This window comes from Hypanus sabinus, chromosome 20 (assembly GCF_030144855.1).
Source record: "Hypanus sabinus isolate sHypSab1 chromosome 20, sHypSab1.hap1, whole genome shotgun sequence".
In the NCBI taxonomy this organism is placed as follows: Eukaryota; Metazoa; Chordata; class Chondrichthyes; order Myliobatiformes; family Dasyatidae; genus Hypanus; species Hypanus sabinus.
The window spans coordinates 60,859,777-60,877,698 of NC_082725.1; the positions used below are offsets into that span (position 1 = coordinate 60,859,777).

Here is a 17,922-nt window from a genome sequence, read left to right on the forward strand (position 1 = left end):
CTTGGCCGGGGCTGCCTCTTACAACACTTCCAAGTTCCCTCATCCCCTTAACAATCCCACCCCCAAACTGGGCATCTTAATCTATTGGTTTTGTTCTTCCCTGCTCAGGAATGCCCCCTCACTGATTGGTTACCAAGTCTGTCAATCACATTGATTTCTGTGCAGAGAGTCTGCCTGGACCAAAATACAGAACAAAAACATTTGAAACATTAAAAAATAGGAGCAGGAATCGGCCACCTGACCTGCCGTTCAATAAGGTTGTGCTGGTCTGGCTTTTGTCTCAGCTCCACCTATCTGCCATTTCCCTATAATCTTTAATTCCCCAGTTATGCAAAAATCTACTTAAATGTGTCCTAGTCAAAATTAACAGTTTTTACCCTTGCTCTCCCAGCTAAAGATGGGTGTGTGTGCAAATAAAATGAATGCCAGGGCTCTTCCTCTGATCTTATTTGTTCCTATCTGTATATTGTTAAAATTCCATCATTCCTGAAAAAGCCATTAATATTCAGACTAGCGTATTCTTACTGTTTACACTATCTCTGTGAATCTTAATGCTCTCTCTCACTTCTTTATTTTCTTTCTAGGTTCATTAGCATTAAAAGTTTGCAGGAAAGATTCCCTGGCCATTAAACTCAGCAACAGACCGTCGAAGCGTGAGCTGGAGGAGAAGAATATCATTCCAATGCAGACTGATGAAGAGAGGCTTGAAATGAGGCAACAAATCGGCACAAAGCTCACAAGGTTGGTAATGAAATCAGTGAAGTGCGAATGTGGTCCCTTTGCTGTGGTTGCAAACCTGTCTGCTGGAACAAGTTAGTTAATGTTACTCAAATGCCTTCCAGTTAAACATTGACATAACAACTGGATACATATTCAAGTGGGTCAAAATACCCAAACTTACTATTTTTAAGCCTGCTCTCCCAGCCAAAATGGGAGTGTGTACAAAAAACAAAAACGACAAAATCTGCAAATGCAGGAAATCCAAAGTGTTCAAAGGGCTTAACCTAATTGACTTTACTTGTTCACATGACGAAATCTGCAGATGCTGGAAATTCAAGCAACACACACAAAATGCTGATGGAACACAGCAGACCAGGCAGCATCTATAGGAAGAAGTACAGTCAACGTTACAGGCCAAGACCCTTCGTCAGGACTAGCTGAAAGAAGAGATAGTAAGAGATTTGAAAGTGGGAGGGGAAGGGAGACGGGGAGATCTGAAATGATAGGAGAAGACAGGAGGGGGTGGGATGAAGCTAAGAGCTGGGAATTTAATTGGCAAAAGGGATACAAGGCTGGAGAAGGGAGAGGATGATTGGATGGGAGGCCTAGGGAGAAAGAAAGGGGGAGGGGAGCACCAGAGGGAAATGGAGAGCAGGCAAAGAGTGATTGTGAGAGGGACAGAGAGAGGAAAAAGAGAGAAAAGAAAAAAAGGGAAAAAAACAATCAATCAATAAATAAATAAGGAATGGTGTAAGAAGGGGAGGGGGGCATTATCGGAAGTTAGAGAAATCAATGTTCATGCCATCAGGTTGGAGGCTACCTAGATGGAATATAAGGTGTTGTTCCTCCAACCTGAGTGTGGCTCCATCTTGACGGTAGGGGAGGCCATGGATAGACATATCAGAATGGGAATGGGACGCGGAATTAAAATGTGTGGCCACTGGGAGATCCTGCTTTCTCTGACGGACAGCGCATAGGTGTTCAGCGAAACGGTCTCCCAGTCTGCGTCGGGTCTCACCAATATATAGAAGGCCACACAGGGAGCACCGGACGCAGTATACCACACCAGCCGACTCACAGGTGAAGTGTTGCCTCACCTGGAAGGACTGTCTGGGGCCCTGAATGGTGGTGAGGGAGGAAGTGTAAGGGCAGGTGTAGCACTTGCTCTGCTATAAGCCTACGGACTCTCACAGCTATCTGGACTATTCCTCATCCCACCCTGTTTCTGGCGAAAAATGCTATCCCTTTCTCGCAATTCCTCCATCTCTGCCACATCTGCTCGCGGGATGAGGCTTTTCATTTCAGGATGAAGGAGATGTCTTCATTTTTTTACAGAAAGGGGCTTCCCTTCCTCCATCAACTCTGCTCTCAAACGTATCTCTCCCGTTTCACGCACATCTGCTCTCACCCCATCCTCCCACCACCCCACGAGGGATAGGGTTCCCCTTGTCCTCACCTACCACCCCACCCAGCCTCCAGGTCCAAAATATAATTCTCCACAACTTCCGCCACTTCCAACAGGATCCCATTACTATGCACATCTTTCCCTCCCCCCCCATTTTCTGCTCTCCGCAGGGATCACTCGTTAAGTGACTCCCTTGTCCATTCGATCCCCCCCATCCCTTCCCACCGATCTCCCTCCCGGCGTTTATTCTTGTAAGCGGAACAAGTGCGACACCTGCCCTTACACTTCCTCCCTCACCAACATTCAGGGCCCCAGACAGTCCTTCCAGGTGAGGCAACACTTCAACTGTGAGTCGGCTGGTGTGATATACTGCATCCGGCGCTCCCGGTGCAGACTTCTATATATTGGTGAGACCCGACGCAGACTGGGAGACCGTTTCACTGAACACCTACGTTCTGTCCACAAGAGAAAGCAGGATCTCCCACACCCTTTAATTCCACATCCCATTCCCATTCTGATATGTCTATCCATGGCCTCCTCTACTGTCAAGATGAAGCCACACTCAGGTTGGAGAAACAACACCTTATATTCCATCTGGGTAGCCTCCAACCTGATGGCATGAACATTGATTTCTCTAACTTCTGTTAATGCTCCCCTCCCCTTCTTACCCCATCCCTTATTTATTTATCTATTTATTGTTTTTTCCCTTTTTTTCTTTTCTCTCTTTTTCCTCTCTCTGTTTCTCTCACAATCACTCCTTTCCTGCTCTACATCTCCATCTGGTGCTTCCCTCCCCCTTTCTTTCTCCCTAGGCCTCCCGTCCAATCATCCTCTCCCTTCTCCAGCCTTGTATCCCTTTTGCCAATTAAATTCCCAGCTCTTAGCTTCATCCCTCACCCTCCTGTCTTCTCCTATTATTTCGGATCTCCCCCTCCCCCTTCCCCTCCCACTTTCAAATCTCTTACTATCTCTTCTTTCAGTTAGCCCTGACGAAGGGTCTCAGCCCGAATCGTTGACTGTACTTCTTCCTATAGATGCTGCCTGTCCTGCTGCATTCCACCAGCATTTTGACTTTACTTGTTGTTTATTGAAATACAGTGCAGAGTAGGCACTTCGAGCCACATCACCCAGCAACCCCCAATTTAACCCTAGGCCAATTAACCCTAGTGAAACAGGTTTGTATTTGGAAACTCATGTGGTCACAGGGAAAATTCCTTACAGGCTGCAGCTGGCAGCGAACCTGGGTTGATGATACTGGAAAGCATTGTGCTAACCACTATACTGCTATGCTGCCCATGTTTCTATCTTTCACAACAAAGGAATCTGCTGTCTATCAGGGCTTTAGCAAAACATTCCCATCATTCTCATCATAAACAAGAGGAAATCTGCAAATGCTGGATATCCGAGCAGTACACACAAAATGCAGGAGGAACTCAGTAGGCCAGGCAGCATCTAAGAAGGGTTTCAGCCCGAAACATCGACTGTGCTTTTCTCCCCATAGGTGCTGCCTGGCCTGCTGAGTTCCTCCAGCATTTTGTATGTGTTGCTCATCATTCTCATCGCCCCTCCTTACTTCCCTATAGAACTGTAACTTATTTTCTCTCACATATGTAGGGGTGATGATCATTAAAACTAAATGGGTGAAGAGACAACTATTTCTTGCCCATAGGTATTGTTTATCTCACAGTCTAGCTCATCATGGCTCTTGCATCTTATAGTGTGCCAGCACTATACTCCCCCTGTAACTGTAACACTGCATTCTGCATTCTGGTTTAGCTTTTCCCTTGTATTACCTCAGTGTACTGATGTAGTGAGATGACCTGTATGAATGGCTTGCAAAATTAAGTTTTGCACAGTACCTCAGTACATGTGACAATAATAAATCAATTACCTGTTACCTTCACATGGCTTCTAGATATTCAAAAGGGGGTATTGTATTAGATGCCAAGTGGCCTTACATCTCTGCCCAGAAGTCCCTGGACAGTCTATTTAACTAACATTCAGCATCATTCATTTGGCTCTGACTGTAGAATCAGAATCACTGAAATTTCTAGACCACTGAAGACACTCAGTAAACATCTACTTATCAGCCTTCCTGGAAAGATAAACCGAAGGTTTCAAGTTGATTATGAAGGAGTAGATTCTTGATGTACAAATAACTGGGGGGGAGTGACTTTCCCATTAACACTTATGTGGAAATCACAGCAGCTTCTGAAGACCGTGCACGTCAAAAGCAGAAATCTGGATGCTGCTGTCCAAAGCACCCTCTTTTTCTTTTCAGAAGTATCCCATCAAACATTTGGTTGCTGAGTTTCTCATCAGAGCACAGTGAATGGCATGAATTTTGATACGCTCTGATTGGCTCATAGATACCAATTAATCTCATCAGAAAATGTTGGGTCTGATCTGTTGCTACTTAAGTGCCTATTTAACGACAAAGAAGGCCTTAATTACTGCCAAAATGTTTGAAGTGAACTTTTGTAAGTGTTGAGTTAAATTCTTTCAAATTGTATTTTTGTTGTTGATTAAAGAAATACAACAAAATTCCTTCATGTCTTCATCTCTCTCCACTAAAACAGTATTTCTTAGCTTCTCTTTATTTAGCTTTCCATGCCTAATTTGGGAGTAAAATTGATATAACCAATAGCGAGAGCTCTGTTTTACCCATGTGCTGCTCACTAATGATTTTTCATTTTAAAGACATGGACTGTCATCTTCCCTGCTCACAATTGTTGGGTACTAGAGAGGTGGAGGAGCAGAATTAGGCCATTCAGCCCACCATGTACGTTCTACCATTCAATAATGGTTGCTTTTTTCCAACACCCCTCCTCCCATTCGTCTGTGGCTGAAAAAATTCCTCCACTTCTCAATTTTACAGGGTTGTCCCTTTATTCTGACGCTGTGCCCACAGGTCCTGGGCTCTCCTAGTAATGAAACACCCTTTACACATACACTTCATGCAGGCCTTTAAGTATTCTGTAGGTTTCAATGTGATCCCCTCACATCTCTCTGAATTTCATCAAGTACAGGCCCAGGGACATCAAATGCTCCTCATACATCAAGCATTTTATTCTTGGGATCATTTCTGCGAACCTCCTTTTTGAACCTCTCCAGGGCCTGCACATCCTTCCTTAGATATGGAGCTCAAAATTCCCCATAATATTTCAACTGCAGTCTGAACACCACTTCATAAATCCTCAGCAGTATATCTTTATTTTCATTTTCTTGTTCTCTCAAAACAAATGCTGACATTGCATTTGCCTTCCTTACTGCCAGCTCCACCTGCAAGTTAACCTTAAAGGGTTCCTGCACTTGGACTCCCAGATCCCTTTCTACCTCCAATTTCTGAATTCTCTTCCTGTTTAGAAAATACTCTACAACTTTATTCCTTCTACCAAAGTGTATGACTTTACACTTCCTCTTGCTGTACGTATTTCATTTGTGACTTCACTACCTACTCTCCCAACCTGTTCAAGTCCTTCTGCAGATTCCCTGCCTCTAGAGCAGAACCTGTCCCTCTACCTATCATTGCATGTCTGCAAACTTTCCCACAATGCAACCAGTTCCTTTATCTAGATCATTGCCTTGGAGAACTGTGCCCCTTGGCGCTCTAATTTACAGGATATCAAAGGGATAGTGTCAATAGTTCAGTGCAGTGGGGGTAGGTTAGGTTGAGGATCTCTGTTCACACCCTGTACTCTCTGGTACAATTAAGTGAATGAATCAACAGCATCTTCAGTCTCAGCCTCTGAGCATGTGCAAATGCAAACATCACCTGCACGTGGTAGTTCAGCAACTGAGATCTGAATGACCTTAGTTCTGGAGTGTAATCACAATAGGTTGAACAATTTCCCCTTAGTTCTGAAGATTAGCCCCAGACTCAAAGGAAGCTTGCTGGAGGTGAGTGGAAGTTCCCACTGAACAAATGTTCAGAGAAGTGTATGGGGTAATGATACAGTCTTGCTTGGTTCATTGGGATGGAATCTACACCTACCAAACCTCATTCTTCCCTACTTTGTCTTTCATCTGCCACCTTTTTGATCACTCTCCCAACCTGTCCAAGTCCTTCTGCAGTCTCCCTGTGTTGTAATACTACCCGAACCTCCACCCACCATTATATTGTCTGCTAATGGTGGAGTTGAAATTCTGTGTCCAACTGAACTTGAAGACAGTGTTTCTCAATCTCTCCAATTCCTAGAGTCAAAGGCTTTGATAGGGCTGAAGAATACCGTATTTAGTGGCAGGTGTTGCATTTCTCTCGAGTTCTTGCATAGTAAAGATCTTGTTCATTGTATATTTGGATGTATGAAATCCACACCTGATTCAGCCATGTGGAAGATGAGATCTTGTATTTCTGATTCAAATGTCCAACCTAATGTCAGAGAAATGTATACAATATACATCTTGAAATGCTTTTTCTTCTCCTACTGACTCCTGGAACCTCTGGCCCTGACTGGTGAAAGCAGTGAAGGAGGATCTGGGATGATGCTGATTAACGCCAGTCCATGAATCAGTGTGAGCAGCAGGAGGCCCACAGCAGCTCACAAACCACCCACCTGACTTCCTGCCCTATCTGTGGGACCCACATTGGCCCAATCACCACCTCAAAACCAGAATGAAAATAAGTCATCCTCAACCCCAAGGACTAACTGAGAAAATGATGAGAATTGTTGAGAGCAAAATCTATTCTGATATTTAACTAATTAATGGACATTTTTGTTGATCATAATTATCTAGGTAAAGATACTTTTTTTCATTTATATATAAAGCACTTTTAAGCGTTCATCATTTATTTCCAAAAAGTTCCACTGATTGTTTCTCTCTTATCCTTTGCTCCCTAATCCCAATCCCTCACTGTTTTCTTCCCAAACTGTGTTTTCAGCCTTGCATCTGCTTCTCTCTAATCCTAACCCTGCTATGCACTCTCTTTTTCCCTCTTCAACTGCCTCTTCCAGCTTGGGCAGGATCTGAGATGCAAAAGCAGCAAGTACCAGTGTCTGTGGAGAGAGAAACAATCAGCGCTTCAGCATCCTGGACACTCAAAACTGTCTTACCATTGCTTCTTGATCTTCTGACCTGTTCGTCATTTCCAAGCTAGTCCATTTTATTTCCACTTTTCAGCACCTGCAGTAGTTTTTGCAGGATGTCAAGTAATTAATTGAATATGACGTACAAAAAAGCTGGATGAACTCAGCAGGTCAGGCAGCATCCGTTGAAAGGAGCAGTCAGTGTTTCAGGTCAAGACCCTTGGTCAGGACTAAAGAAGGAGGGGGCAGGGCCCCTATAAAGAAGGTGGGGGGAGGGTGGAAAACCAATCAGAGGAAGGATTAAGGGGTGGGGGAGGGGAAGCAGGGAGGGGATAGGCAGGAGAGGTGAAGAAGGAATCTAAGGGAAACGCACTATGGGTAGTAGAAGAAGGCAGAGTCATGAGAGGTGATAGGCAGCTAGAAGAGGAGACAGAGTGGAAGTGTGATAGAGGAAGGGAGAGGGAGGGAATTACCGGAAGTTGGAGAACTTGATGTTCATACCAAGGGGCTGGAGACTACCCAGACGGTATATGAGATGTTGTTCCTCCAACCGAAGTTTGGCCTCACCATGGCAGTAGAGGAGGCCATGTATGGACCTCCCTCCCTCTCCCTTCCCCCATCCCCCACCCCTTTATCTTACTTCTGATTTGTTTTCCACCCTCCCCCCCACCTTCTTTATTGGGCCCCTGCCCCTGCCCCCTCCTTCTTTAGTCCTGTCGAAGGGTCTGGACCCAAAACGTTGACTGCTCCTTTCAACGGATGCTGCCCGACCTGCTGAGTTCATCCAGCTTTTTTGTACGTCTTGATTTGACCACAGCATCTGCAGTGTACTTTGTGTTTATTAATTGAACGTGCAGTTACAGAGTAGCTAAGAAACTTGAAAGTAGTTATAACCTCTACAGTTTGGTAGACTGTTTTAAGTATTCTCTGAACAAGGTTCAACAAAGCTTTACCAGGATTAGAGCGTATGTGCTATATGAAAAGGTTGAGTAAATTTGAATTGTTTTTTCTGGAGCTATGGAGGCCGACTAATAGAAGTTTATAAAATTATGAGAGACCTAGATAGAGCAGATACTAGAACTAGGGGACATAGCCTCAAGATTCGGAGGAGTAGGTTTAGTACGGAGATGAGGAGAAACCACTTTTTCCAGAGAATGGTGAACCTGTGGAATCTCTGCCCAATGAAGCTGAGGAGGCTACCTGAGTAAAAATATTTAAGACGGGGTTGGATAGATTTTTGCAAAGTAGGGCTATTAAGGATTATGGGGAAAAGGCAGGGAGGTGGAGCTGAGTCCATGGTCAGATCAGCCATGATCTTATTGAATGGCAGAGCAGCCTACTTCTGCTCCTATTTCTTATGTTCTTATATCTTTTTCCTCTGGTTAAAATGTCTAATATCTAATACTTGACATGATGCATTTGAGGTGAGAGAGGGAAAGTTCAAAGGAGATGTGTGAGCATGTATTTTACACAGAGTGGTGGGTGCCTGGAAAGCACTGCTTGCAGTGGTGGTGTAGACAGATATGACGGTGGCATTTAAGCTTCATTAGTTTGGCACAATGTCATCTGTTCCAGCCCTGCACTGTTCTACATTTTAAATTCTATATTTCAACACTAAACATTGTTATTTCACGCATTTCAAATTTGGTTTGGATGTAAAGGCTTCAATGGTAATCAGTGAATCTGATTTTAATGAAAACAGTATGAAATGAATGCCTACTTTCTTTGGGCTGGGCAGGAGTGGTTTGAGTAGACACTTGCATTCACACCAGTTTCAGTGGGGAATAATGACAGTGTTCTAACATGTTACCCTGCAGTGAAGTGACAGGGGCAGACACTGATCCTGATCTTCTTTCACAGGCGATTAAGCCAGAGGCCAACTGCAGAGGAACTGGAACAAAGGAACATCCTGAAACGTAAGTGCTGCCACAGCTTTATTATACTGTAAGTTTCGTCAGGGCACCACAGCAGAAATGTAGATAGGCTTTGCTTTTCACTTCATTTTTCACTAGTCAATTGTAGCTTGAAGGTGTTTCAAAGTTCTTTTTCTTTGCTGGATCTACTCGTACCTTATGTCCTGATGTCCACCATTTTTATTCCATAATGCAAAAGTGTGAATAAAGGACCTGTGCAGGAATAAACACTGCAAAATCACATCCGGAACTGGTATTCCATGCAGTATTCTCAAACCTCTGAGGAGCTGAAGGAGCTCAGTCTTGTGAGTAACTTTGGGCCTTGTATCTAAGGTAGGATGTGCTAGCCCCAGAGAGAGTCCAGAGGAGGTTCACATGAATGATCCTAGGAATGAATTGAATCAGATATGAGGAGTGTTTAAACAACACACACAAAATGCTGGTGGAACACAGCAGGCCAGGCAGCATCTGTAAGGAGAAGCACTGTCAATGTTTTGAGCCGAGACCCTTCGTCAGGGCTAATTGAAAGGAAAGATACTAAGAGGTTTGAAAGTAGTGGGGGGAGGGGGAAATGCGAAATGATAGGAGAAGACCGGAGGGGGTGGGTTGAAGCTAAGAGCTGGAAAGTTGATTGGCGAAAGTGATGCAGGGCTGGAGAAGGGAAAGGATCATGGGACGGGAGGCCTCGGGAGAAAGAAAGGGGGAGGGGGGAAGCACCAGACGGAGATGGAGAACAGGCAAACAACTAAATATGTCAGGGATGGGGTAAGAAGGAGAGGAGGGGCATTAACGGAAGTTAGAGAAGTCAATGTTCATGTCATCAGGTTGAAGGCTACCAAGCCAGTATATAAGGTGTTGTACCTCCATCCTGAGTTTGGATTCATTTTGACAGTAGAGGAGGCCATGGAAAGACATATCAGAATGGGAATAGGACGTGGAATTAAAATGTGTGGCCACTGGGAGATCCTGCTTTCTCTGGCGGACCGAGCGTAGGTGTTCAGTGAAATGGTCTCCCAGTCTGCGTCGGGTCTCACCAATATATAAAAGGCCGCACCAGGAGCACCGGATGCAGTATATCACACCAGACGACTCACAGGTGAAGTGTCACCTCACCTGGAAGGACTGTCTGGGGCCCTGAATGGTGGTGAGGGAGGAAGTGTAAGGGCAGGTGTAGCACTTGTTCCACTTACAAGGATAAGTGCCAGGAGGGAGATCGGTGGGAAGGGATGGGGGGGACGAGTGGACAAGGGAGTTGCGTAGGGAGCAATCCCTGCGGAAAGCAGAAAGAAGAGGGAAGGGAAAGATTTGCTTGGTAATGGGATCCCATTGGATCCATTTAAAACTGAGATAAGAATTTCTTCAGCCAGAGGGTAGAGAATCAATGGAATTCATTGCCACCTAGGGCTGTCAAGACACATCTTTGTGTGTACTTAACACAGGTACTAATATATTCTTGAATAGTTATGGGTTATGGGGAGGAGATGGAATAATTGGATTGGGTAAAAAATAAGCCATGATTGAGTGGGTAAAGGGATGCTCCCACCGGTTGTCTGTTTACTGTTCATAATTAAATAAAGAGAAAATCATGTTGTTTCTAAAAACGTGAAATGGGGATGGGAGAAGAGTGAAGCAGGCATTGTAACACTCATAAAGAAGACTGATCTTTCCTCACTTGACATGCATGTTAGGCACAACTCTTAGCTGTTTATTCTTAATTAATTATCTTCAAAGTATTTATTTGTTGAAGGAATGGACCATAAGTGCACCTGAGAATCTAGTGACAGCTAACTGATTAACAAATGTTTTCCCCCTAATAATCGTGCCATCAGTTGTTGGATACCAACTTAGATATGACAGCATGGTGGTTAAGACACTACATCAGCATCTAGGGCTTGTACCATTGATCAGGGACATTGGTTTGAATCCCACCACAAACATCTCTTGACCTCTTGCTCATTTAGGGCTGGACAAAATTGCCAGTGGCATCATATCATATGAACAAATATTAAGTATAGCTGGGTCAATCTCTTAAAATGCCCAGCTAATCATACTCAGGCAGTTGGTTATAACTGATGGACAACTATATGAAGAGCTTCCCAAGACAGACAGACAACTGAGAGAAAGCTTTCTCCGCATCTTTACTAAATTGAATGCTTTTGGCCGACAACAGCTCATTGCTCTGTCCTTACTCCACCATAGAAAGCAGTTGAATAAATCATCTAAGTTGAGTTGACTGACTTCAGCAATGCCTTTACATGATGCTGCAATTCACTTTAGTGACCTGGAATGGAGGTGGAGGAATCAGACTGGTCATTATACTCCTGAAATGCAACCACTTCCTCATTTTAGGAAAAAGAGTCATATAGCGTAGAACCAGGCACTTCTGCCCATCTTGTCTGCACTGACCATCAAACACTTGACACTACTCCCATTTTATTCTTCCTACACTCAGCTCATTTTCTCCTCCCCCAAAGACTCTAACTCTCACCTACACACCAGGGCCAATTTACCTCCTAACCTGCATGTCTTTGTCTTTGAAGTGGGAGAGGAAACCGGAGCACCCAAGGAAGCTCAGAAAACAGAAAATGTGTGCATGTCAATTGAAGAAAGATCAAAGTCAATTAAAAACCAATAATGCTTACTCAACCAACAGGTCAGGCAGTATCTGCAGAGAGGGAAGCAAGTCTGATGTTTTAGGTTAAAGAAAAAGGTAGATATCAAGAAGAGTTTAAGAGGTGTCCTCTGACAAATGGCACCACTATTTTTAATCTATCAACCCTTTCTGTCCCCAACCTATTATGAAGATCTATTTTGTTGTCTCTATAACCTGCAAACTAAAAAATGTGTGATTTCTAACTTCTTCAATTTTGACGAAAGTCCATCACCAGAAATATTAGCCTAGCTGTTTTTTTTTATCTCCAGATTTGCTGCCTGACCTGCTGAGTGTTTCAAGCATTCTATTTTTATTTCAGATTTTCAGTGTCTTCTTGATTTCTGAAAAGGTGTGACGAAGCTGTCCCATGCTGCGTTACTTGCTTGGTGTAGATAGCTACTCATACAATGAAGGGAGAAAATGGGCAAAAAGGTAACATGGGCAGTATTGGTAAAAGTTTTACATTTTGAGAATCTTCTAAGAAGCATCAAGAAACAGTAAGATGAATAATGACTGAGTTTGCAGCCAAGGATTTCCAAAGAACTCTGAGGTTTGCATGTTAACTTGAAGACCATGATATCAGAAAGAAGATATCCTGTTTTCTTTGAATAGTTTTCCATTCTCCGTGATTAAGGCAATGAATAAGCAACTCATCTAAGAGGCATCACCTATGACTAAGCCACAACCTTTCAGTTCTTCACCCATTTTGCTTCCTCAAGTTCAGTTTGTGAAGCTCAAGTCAGCACATTCTAATGAAAGGGAAGCAAGAAGTTTTGTACCACCACTGGAATGAAGCTGTCGCTTAGTGAATCTCAATGTAGATAATAAATTGACTTTGACTTTTGCCACATTTATTATTGAGCAAAACAATAACATGTTGAGATATAAGCCAGTCAGTCATTGAAAGACTGAGGCCTTCAAACCCTAATGACATGGTGCAGATGGAAAATCTGAAAGAGGATGACAATCTAGATAAATAGGAAGTATGTGTGCAAGGGAAATGTAGGTGAGAGTTTTCCTTGTTGGTGATGCGTTACTAGTAGAGGAAATATTTCCCAGAGGTGGTCATTAAGAAGTTTTAAAGGGAAAAGAAGTTTCTTTTAGTCACTCAAGGTAGTGATAAGCAAAGCAATTTCTAGCTGGTAGTCACTTCATCCATGGTGTGCTTGTGGCGGTAGTGATTCTGGATGACAGCCATTAGCCTCACCACTTTTCTTTGGATGTGCTGAGCTTTTTGTGTGTTATTGGAGTTTCTCTCATTCAGGCAAATGTTGAGTTCATTTCAGTTGGAAAGGGTTTGTGGGGCTTCTGACTTGTTCCAGCATTTGTCTGACTAATCCTGCGAAGTAAACAGTCAAAGTGACCCTCAGGTATATTGATCAATGGGAGTGAAGAGACTGCAGTGCTGGAATCTGGTGCAACAAAATGCTGGAGGAACTCAACATCTCAGGCAGCATCTGTGGAGGGAAATGGACAATCGACATTTTGGGTGGAGACTTTTCACCTGGACTGAAAGATAGAGGGTTGATAACCAATATAAGATGGTAAAGGAAAAGGATGGCCAAGAGCTGGCATATAGGTAGATTCACAGGGGTGAAAATCAGATGGAGAAGTTATAGAAGCTGGAAGCTGAAAGGAGGAGGTGACAAACGACTACAAATAATAGAATCTGATGGGAGAGAAAAGTGGAGCATGGAAGCAAATAAGGGAGGTGGGTTGGGCGGATGCGAACAGTGTGAGGAGGGAAACCACTCGGAGGAGAATGAGGGTGATGTACTGGTGGAGTGAGTAAGAAACAGGGTGATAAGGGGTAGAAGTTGGGTATAGGAGGAACAGGGTAGAAAAAGAGGAAAGAAAAATAGACAAAGGTGGAGCAGTTCACCAAAAGTTGGAGAAATCAGTGTTCATGCTGTTGAATTGAAGACTACCCAAGTGGAATATAAGAAGCCACTACTCAGATTTGCATTTAGCTTCATGTTAGCAGTGGGGAAGACAGAGTATAACCATTTCAGTGTGGGAATGGGAAGTGGAATTAATATGGCTAGTGACCGGGTGCTCAAGAGAGCCATGATGGAGGAGCAGAAGTGTTCAGTAAAGCAGGGGGCTATGTTGGGAGTACTGGGTGTAGTAAATAAACCTGTTGAACATAAGTCATAGATGTTTAGGCTTCCTCTGTTTTGCAAAATTTATCTGCCACTTTTTAGCCAGTGTCTAATTTATATGCACTCATGAAAGGACTGCCATTATTTAAGAAGGTGGACTTTGTGCACTCAGCAGCCACCATCCACGCTCTCAGTTTATAATGAACAGGTCATTAGTAAAGCAGCAGAGACCCAGAGGATTTGAGTATGTTGCCAGATGGTTAATACTGCAAAGGATGAAATAGCAGTTTGATTTCTGTTTAGCCCACACATCATACCTACTGTAAATCAGGCAATAGTGTTTGGCACATGATGAAGGCAACTTACTGATTTCTCTCTATAGCAAGAAATGAACAAGAGGAAGAAGAGGAAAAGCGAGAAATTAAAAGACGGCTTACACGGAAGGTAAGTCGCAACAATTTAATTTGTATCCATTGGTACTGAAGGAATGAGACATTCACAGGCAGTGAACTTCACAACACAATGAGTGACTTTTCACTCAGCAAAACTGGCTAAAGCCTTAATTTTATTTCTATATTCATCCTTTGCTTTCAGTATTCATCTTTAAGTAACAATATTGAACTGCTAGACTTCTGTAATTTCAGTTCAGTTATTTAATCTAATTAAATTAGAGATGGTTACATATTGAGTGGGTGAGTTACGAAGGTATGGTATGAGCATGAGGTGAAATTCTAGAAACCAGCACTCAGTGAAATATCCCTCATCAAAAGATGGACTGGTGTTCCTCAAACTGGCAATCTAAGATATAAGCAGAAAATGACAGAAACACTCAGCAGGTCAGGCAGCGGTGTTGGTGCTTAACAGTCATCTCCATGAAATCCTAGGGAAACGCAAGAGACAGCAGATGCTGGAATATGGACTAAAGGAACTCAATGGGTCAGGCAACATCTGTGAAGGGAAACAAACAGTTGACATTTTGGCTCAAGGCAGGTGAAGCTTCTCAACCCAAAATGATGATTGTCCATTTCTCTCCACAGTTGCTGCCTGACCTGCTGAATTCCTCCAGCAGTTTGTTTCTGGCTCTGTGAAATCTTCCTTCTGCCAGATGGATTCTTTTTTTTACAGTGGTTCATCACAAATAAGTAAAAGTCTCACCTACATATCTTGAGCACAGATGCTCCTTGTTTATCTAACCTGCCGTCTTCACCCAGAAGAACTTAAGGTTCAGGTCAGAGACCTTTGATCAGATTGGGAAATGTGATTTTTGTCTCTCTTCATTTCTGACAAAGGATTCTAACCTTAAATACAAACTGTTTCCCTACATATAGATGCTACCTGACCCACTGAAGTGATTCAAGCATTTTCCATTTTTATTTCAATAGGACAATACATGAGGCTGTGGAGGGATCTCACAATATGACAAGTGTTTAAACTGCTAAGCTCTTGGTCACTCTTGTGGAGATGTTCAGCAAACAGCACCAATATGGAATTTGACCTCCCCAATGCCGTGATCAGCAAGTATACTGTTATAAACTGAACATAACTAAATATTACTACCTCACCTGGAAAGAAGTGTTTGAATCCTTAGGCTACAAGCAAGGAAGTGAAAGAGTATCTTCTGTAGGGAATGGTAGTGGATAGGGAAGCACATATTGAGTATGAGTGAAGATTGTACCAGCTGTTGGGAGAAGTAGTCCCTCCAGAATACTAAATGGGGAAGTATAGAGAGATATGCTTGGTAGTAATCAAGCATTCTAGGCATCAGGATTCATGAAGGATAATTCCTTCAATATGGTGAGGCTTGGAAAGGCAGTTAACAACAGAAAACACAACATTTCTATGGTTCTAGAAAGAAGAGGAAGGATTGAAATCTGGGAATAAAATGGATGTAATTCAGCTCCTGCGTTAAAGGAATCATAATTGAAGCAAAAAGAAGCCATATTGAAGCATTGTCTGTAAAATAGCAACTTCAGAAGAGATGTAATGGAGGTAGATAAAGCAAGTGAATGGAATAAAGGAAACAGCTGACTTAAGTATAATCATTGGGGAACCAATAGCTTTCAGTGGGATATCCTCAGAAGTGGCAAGGTTCAGGAAAGATAGAGTGAGAGATAAATTGTATGTAGGCAAAGGTGAGTGTCAATCAGAAGCAAAGTTTGTGAAATGTTGATTTGTGGTTACAGCAGAAAGTAGCTCTGATGCAAGGATCGTAAGTATAAAGTGAGTAAAACAGGGCTAAGTACACAGCTCTGTGGTACTTAATTAAATTAAACAATATATTTACTATATTTAATTAATAAAACTAATTAAACAATATGTTTGCTATAATAAATTTTATAGTAAATTTTAAATTAGGGTTTAATGGTAAAACTGGGAGGAAACTGGAATTTCTGTTGCACATTCCAGCCATTTTGAATTGCCATGTAGACCTGCGAAAGTATGGGGTCTTTTCTAGTTTCCTTTCGATAGGCAGACTTTTGATTTGCATTAAGAAAAATACATAGAGGAGTATTTCCTCTTTAAGTATTTCTTTTTCTAAGGTCCATTCAGACCTAAATGTAATCGCTATGGAGGATTTTTCACTCTTGTGAGATAACATCTTTCCTGAGAAGGGAGTTCACTCTGCTTGGCAGACTTGAAACAATCTCAGGTTTTAGGGGTTTGTCAGTCATGATTGTAGGAGTTGACTCTGGGACTGCAGGAAGTGGGTCTGACAACTATTGACACCTTTCTTCTAGACATATTGGCATCCCATGCAGTGTATGGTAACCTGTTTAATCAGGCCACCAGACAACGCTTCAAACCAGCACTTTCATTTTGACCATGCCGTGATGACTGACATGCACTGTAGTCCTCCAACACTTTAGCTCTCAGCTTCGATAGGACAATAACTCTCAAATCCCCACAGAAGGCAATCTCTGTCAAAGGAAAGTACATCCCAGCAATGGTAAAACTGGGAGGAAACTGGAATTTCTGTTGCACATTCCAGCCATTTTGAATTGCCATGTAGACCTGAGAAAGTATGGGGTCTTTTCTAGTTTCCTTTCAATAGGCAGACTTTTGATTTGCATAAGGAAAAATACATAGAGGTGTATTTCCTCTTTAAGTATTTCTTTTTCTAAGGGTAAATGGGACCATCCATCTGCATTTCCATGATTAGTCATCCTCTCGAATTCAATCTTGTAATTTTGTCCTCAACAAAACAGAACTCATCTCAGCATTTGTGCTGCTGCTGATAATGGAACATCCTTCTGTGGATTGAAAATGAACACCAGTGGTTGATAATCAGTAATGAGGGTAAACTGTTTCCACCACTGCTTGAATTTTTTCAATGGACCTGTGTAAATCTTGTGCGTCAATAGTGTGACCACAGTAAGTGATGTTTGATTATAAAGGGTTCACACTTACTGTATCGTGCTCTAAGCCCATAATCTTCTAATCTTTTTAACACTGCCTTGAAATTTGGAGGTGTTCCTTGTTATCCTCATGAGTAACAATGATGTTAGCCAGGTAATATTGAGTGCCTGGGCAGCTTTCCAGCACTTGATCCATTGCTTTCTGCCAGACTGCAGGTGCAGATGCTGCTCCAAAAATAAGCCTATTATAGTATTTATGGTGAGAAATTCTTTGCTTTTGTCTTTTATTTCCATCTGTAGGTAGGCCTCAGCTAAGTCAACTTTGCTGAAGTGTTTCCCTCCAGAAAGGTTTGCAAAGATATCCTCTTTCCTGGGCGGAGGGTATTGATCTACTTTCAGTATTGGGCTGATAGTGTGGCGAGATCTGAAGGATTATTCTAAGTGGACTGTTCCTTTAAAAAGAGAGAGAGGGAGCGAACAGCAAGTGTGCTATTACAGGGAGAGGGAGAGCAGCAAAAAGTCTGTGAGTTGCTTTGGAAACTGAAAGACAGAACTATGTGATGGACAGTTCATGTTCAGCACTTGTGAGGTATATACAAGGTCAGTTGGCTTTGTAATCAGTCATGCCAGACACCAAGAAAGACACTGGTTGAGCTTTGTGTGCCCATGAAAAAGGTGGGTTTTTTTCTCACAGTGTGGACAAAAGGGCTGACCAGTGGAATGCTATCGGTGTGTTTAACCCTTGC

The 17,922-nt window shown here is 42.7% G+C and overlaps 1 protein-coding gene across 1 annotated transcript in view; it reads left to right on the forward strand.

The window, feature by feature from the left end:
- The window catches only part of LOC132378572 (phosphatase and actin regulator 1-like), a 446,543-nt gene that overhangs the window by 400,776 nt on the left and 27,845 nt on the right, over nt 1-17,922 (forward strand). The window contains exons 9-11 of the mRNA XM_059945581.1: nt 585-741; nt 9,013-9,068; nt 14,203-14,264. Of these exons, the coding sequence (XP_059801564.1) occupies nt 585-741; nt 9,013-9,068; nt 14,203-14,264 (275 nt within the window). The remainder of the gene's footprint in view (nt 1-584; nt 742-9,012; nt 9,069-14,202; nt 14,265-17,922) is intronic.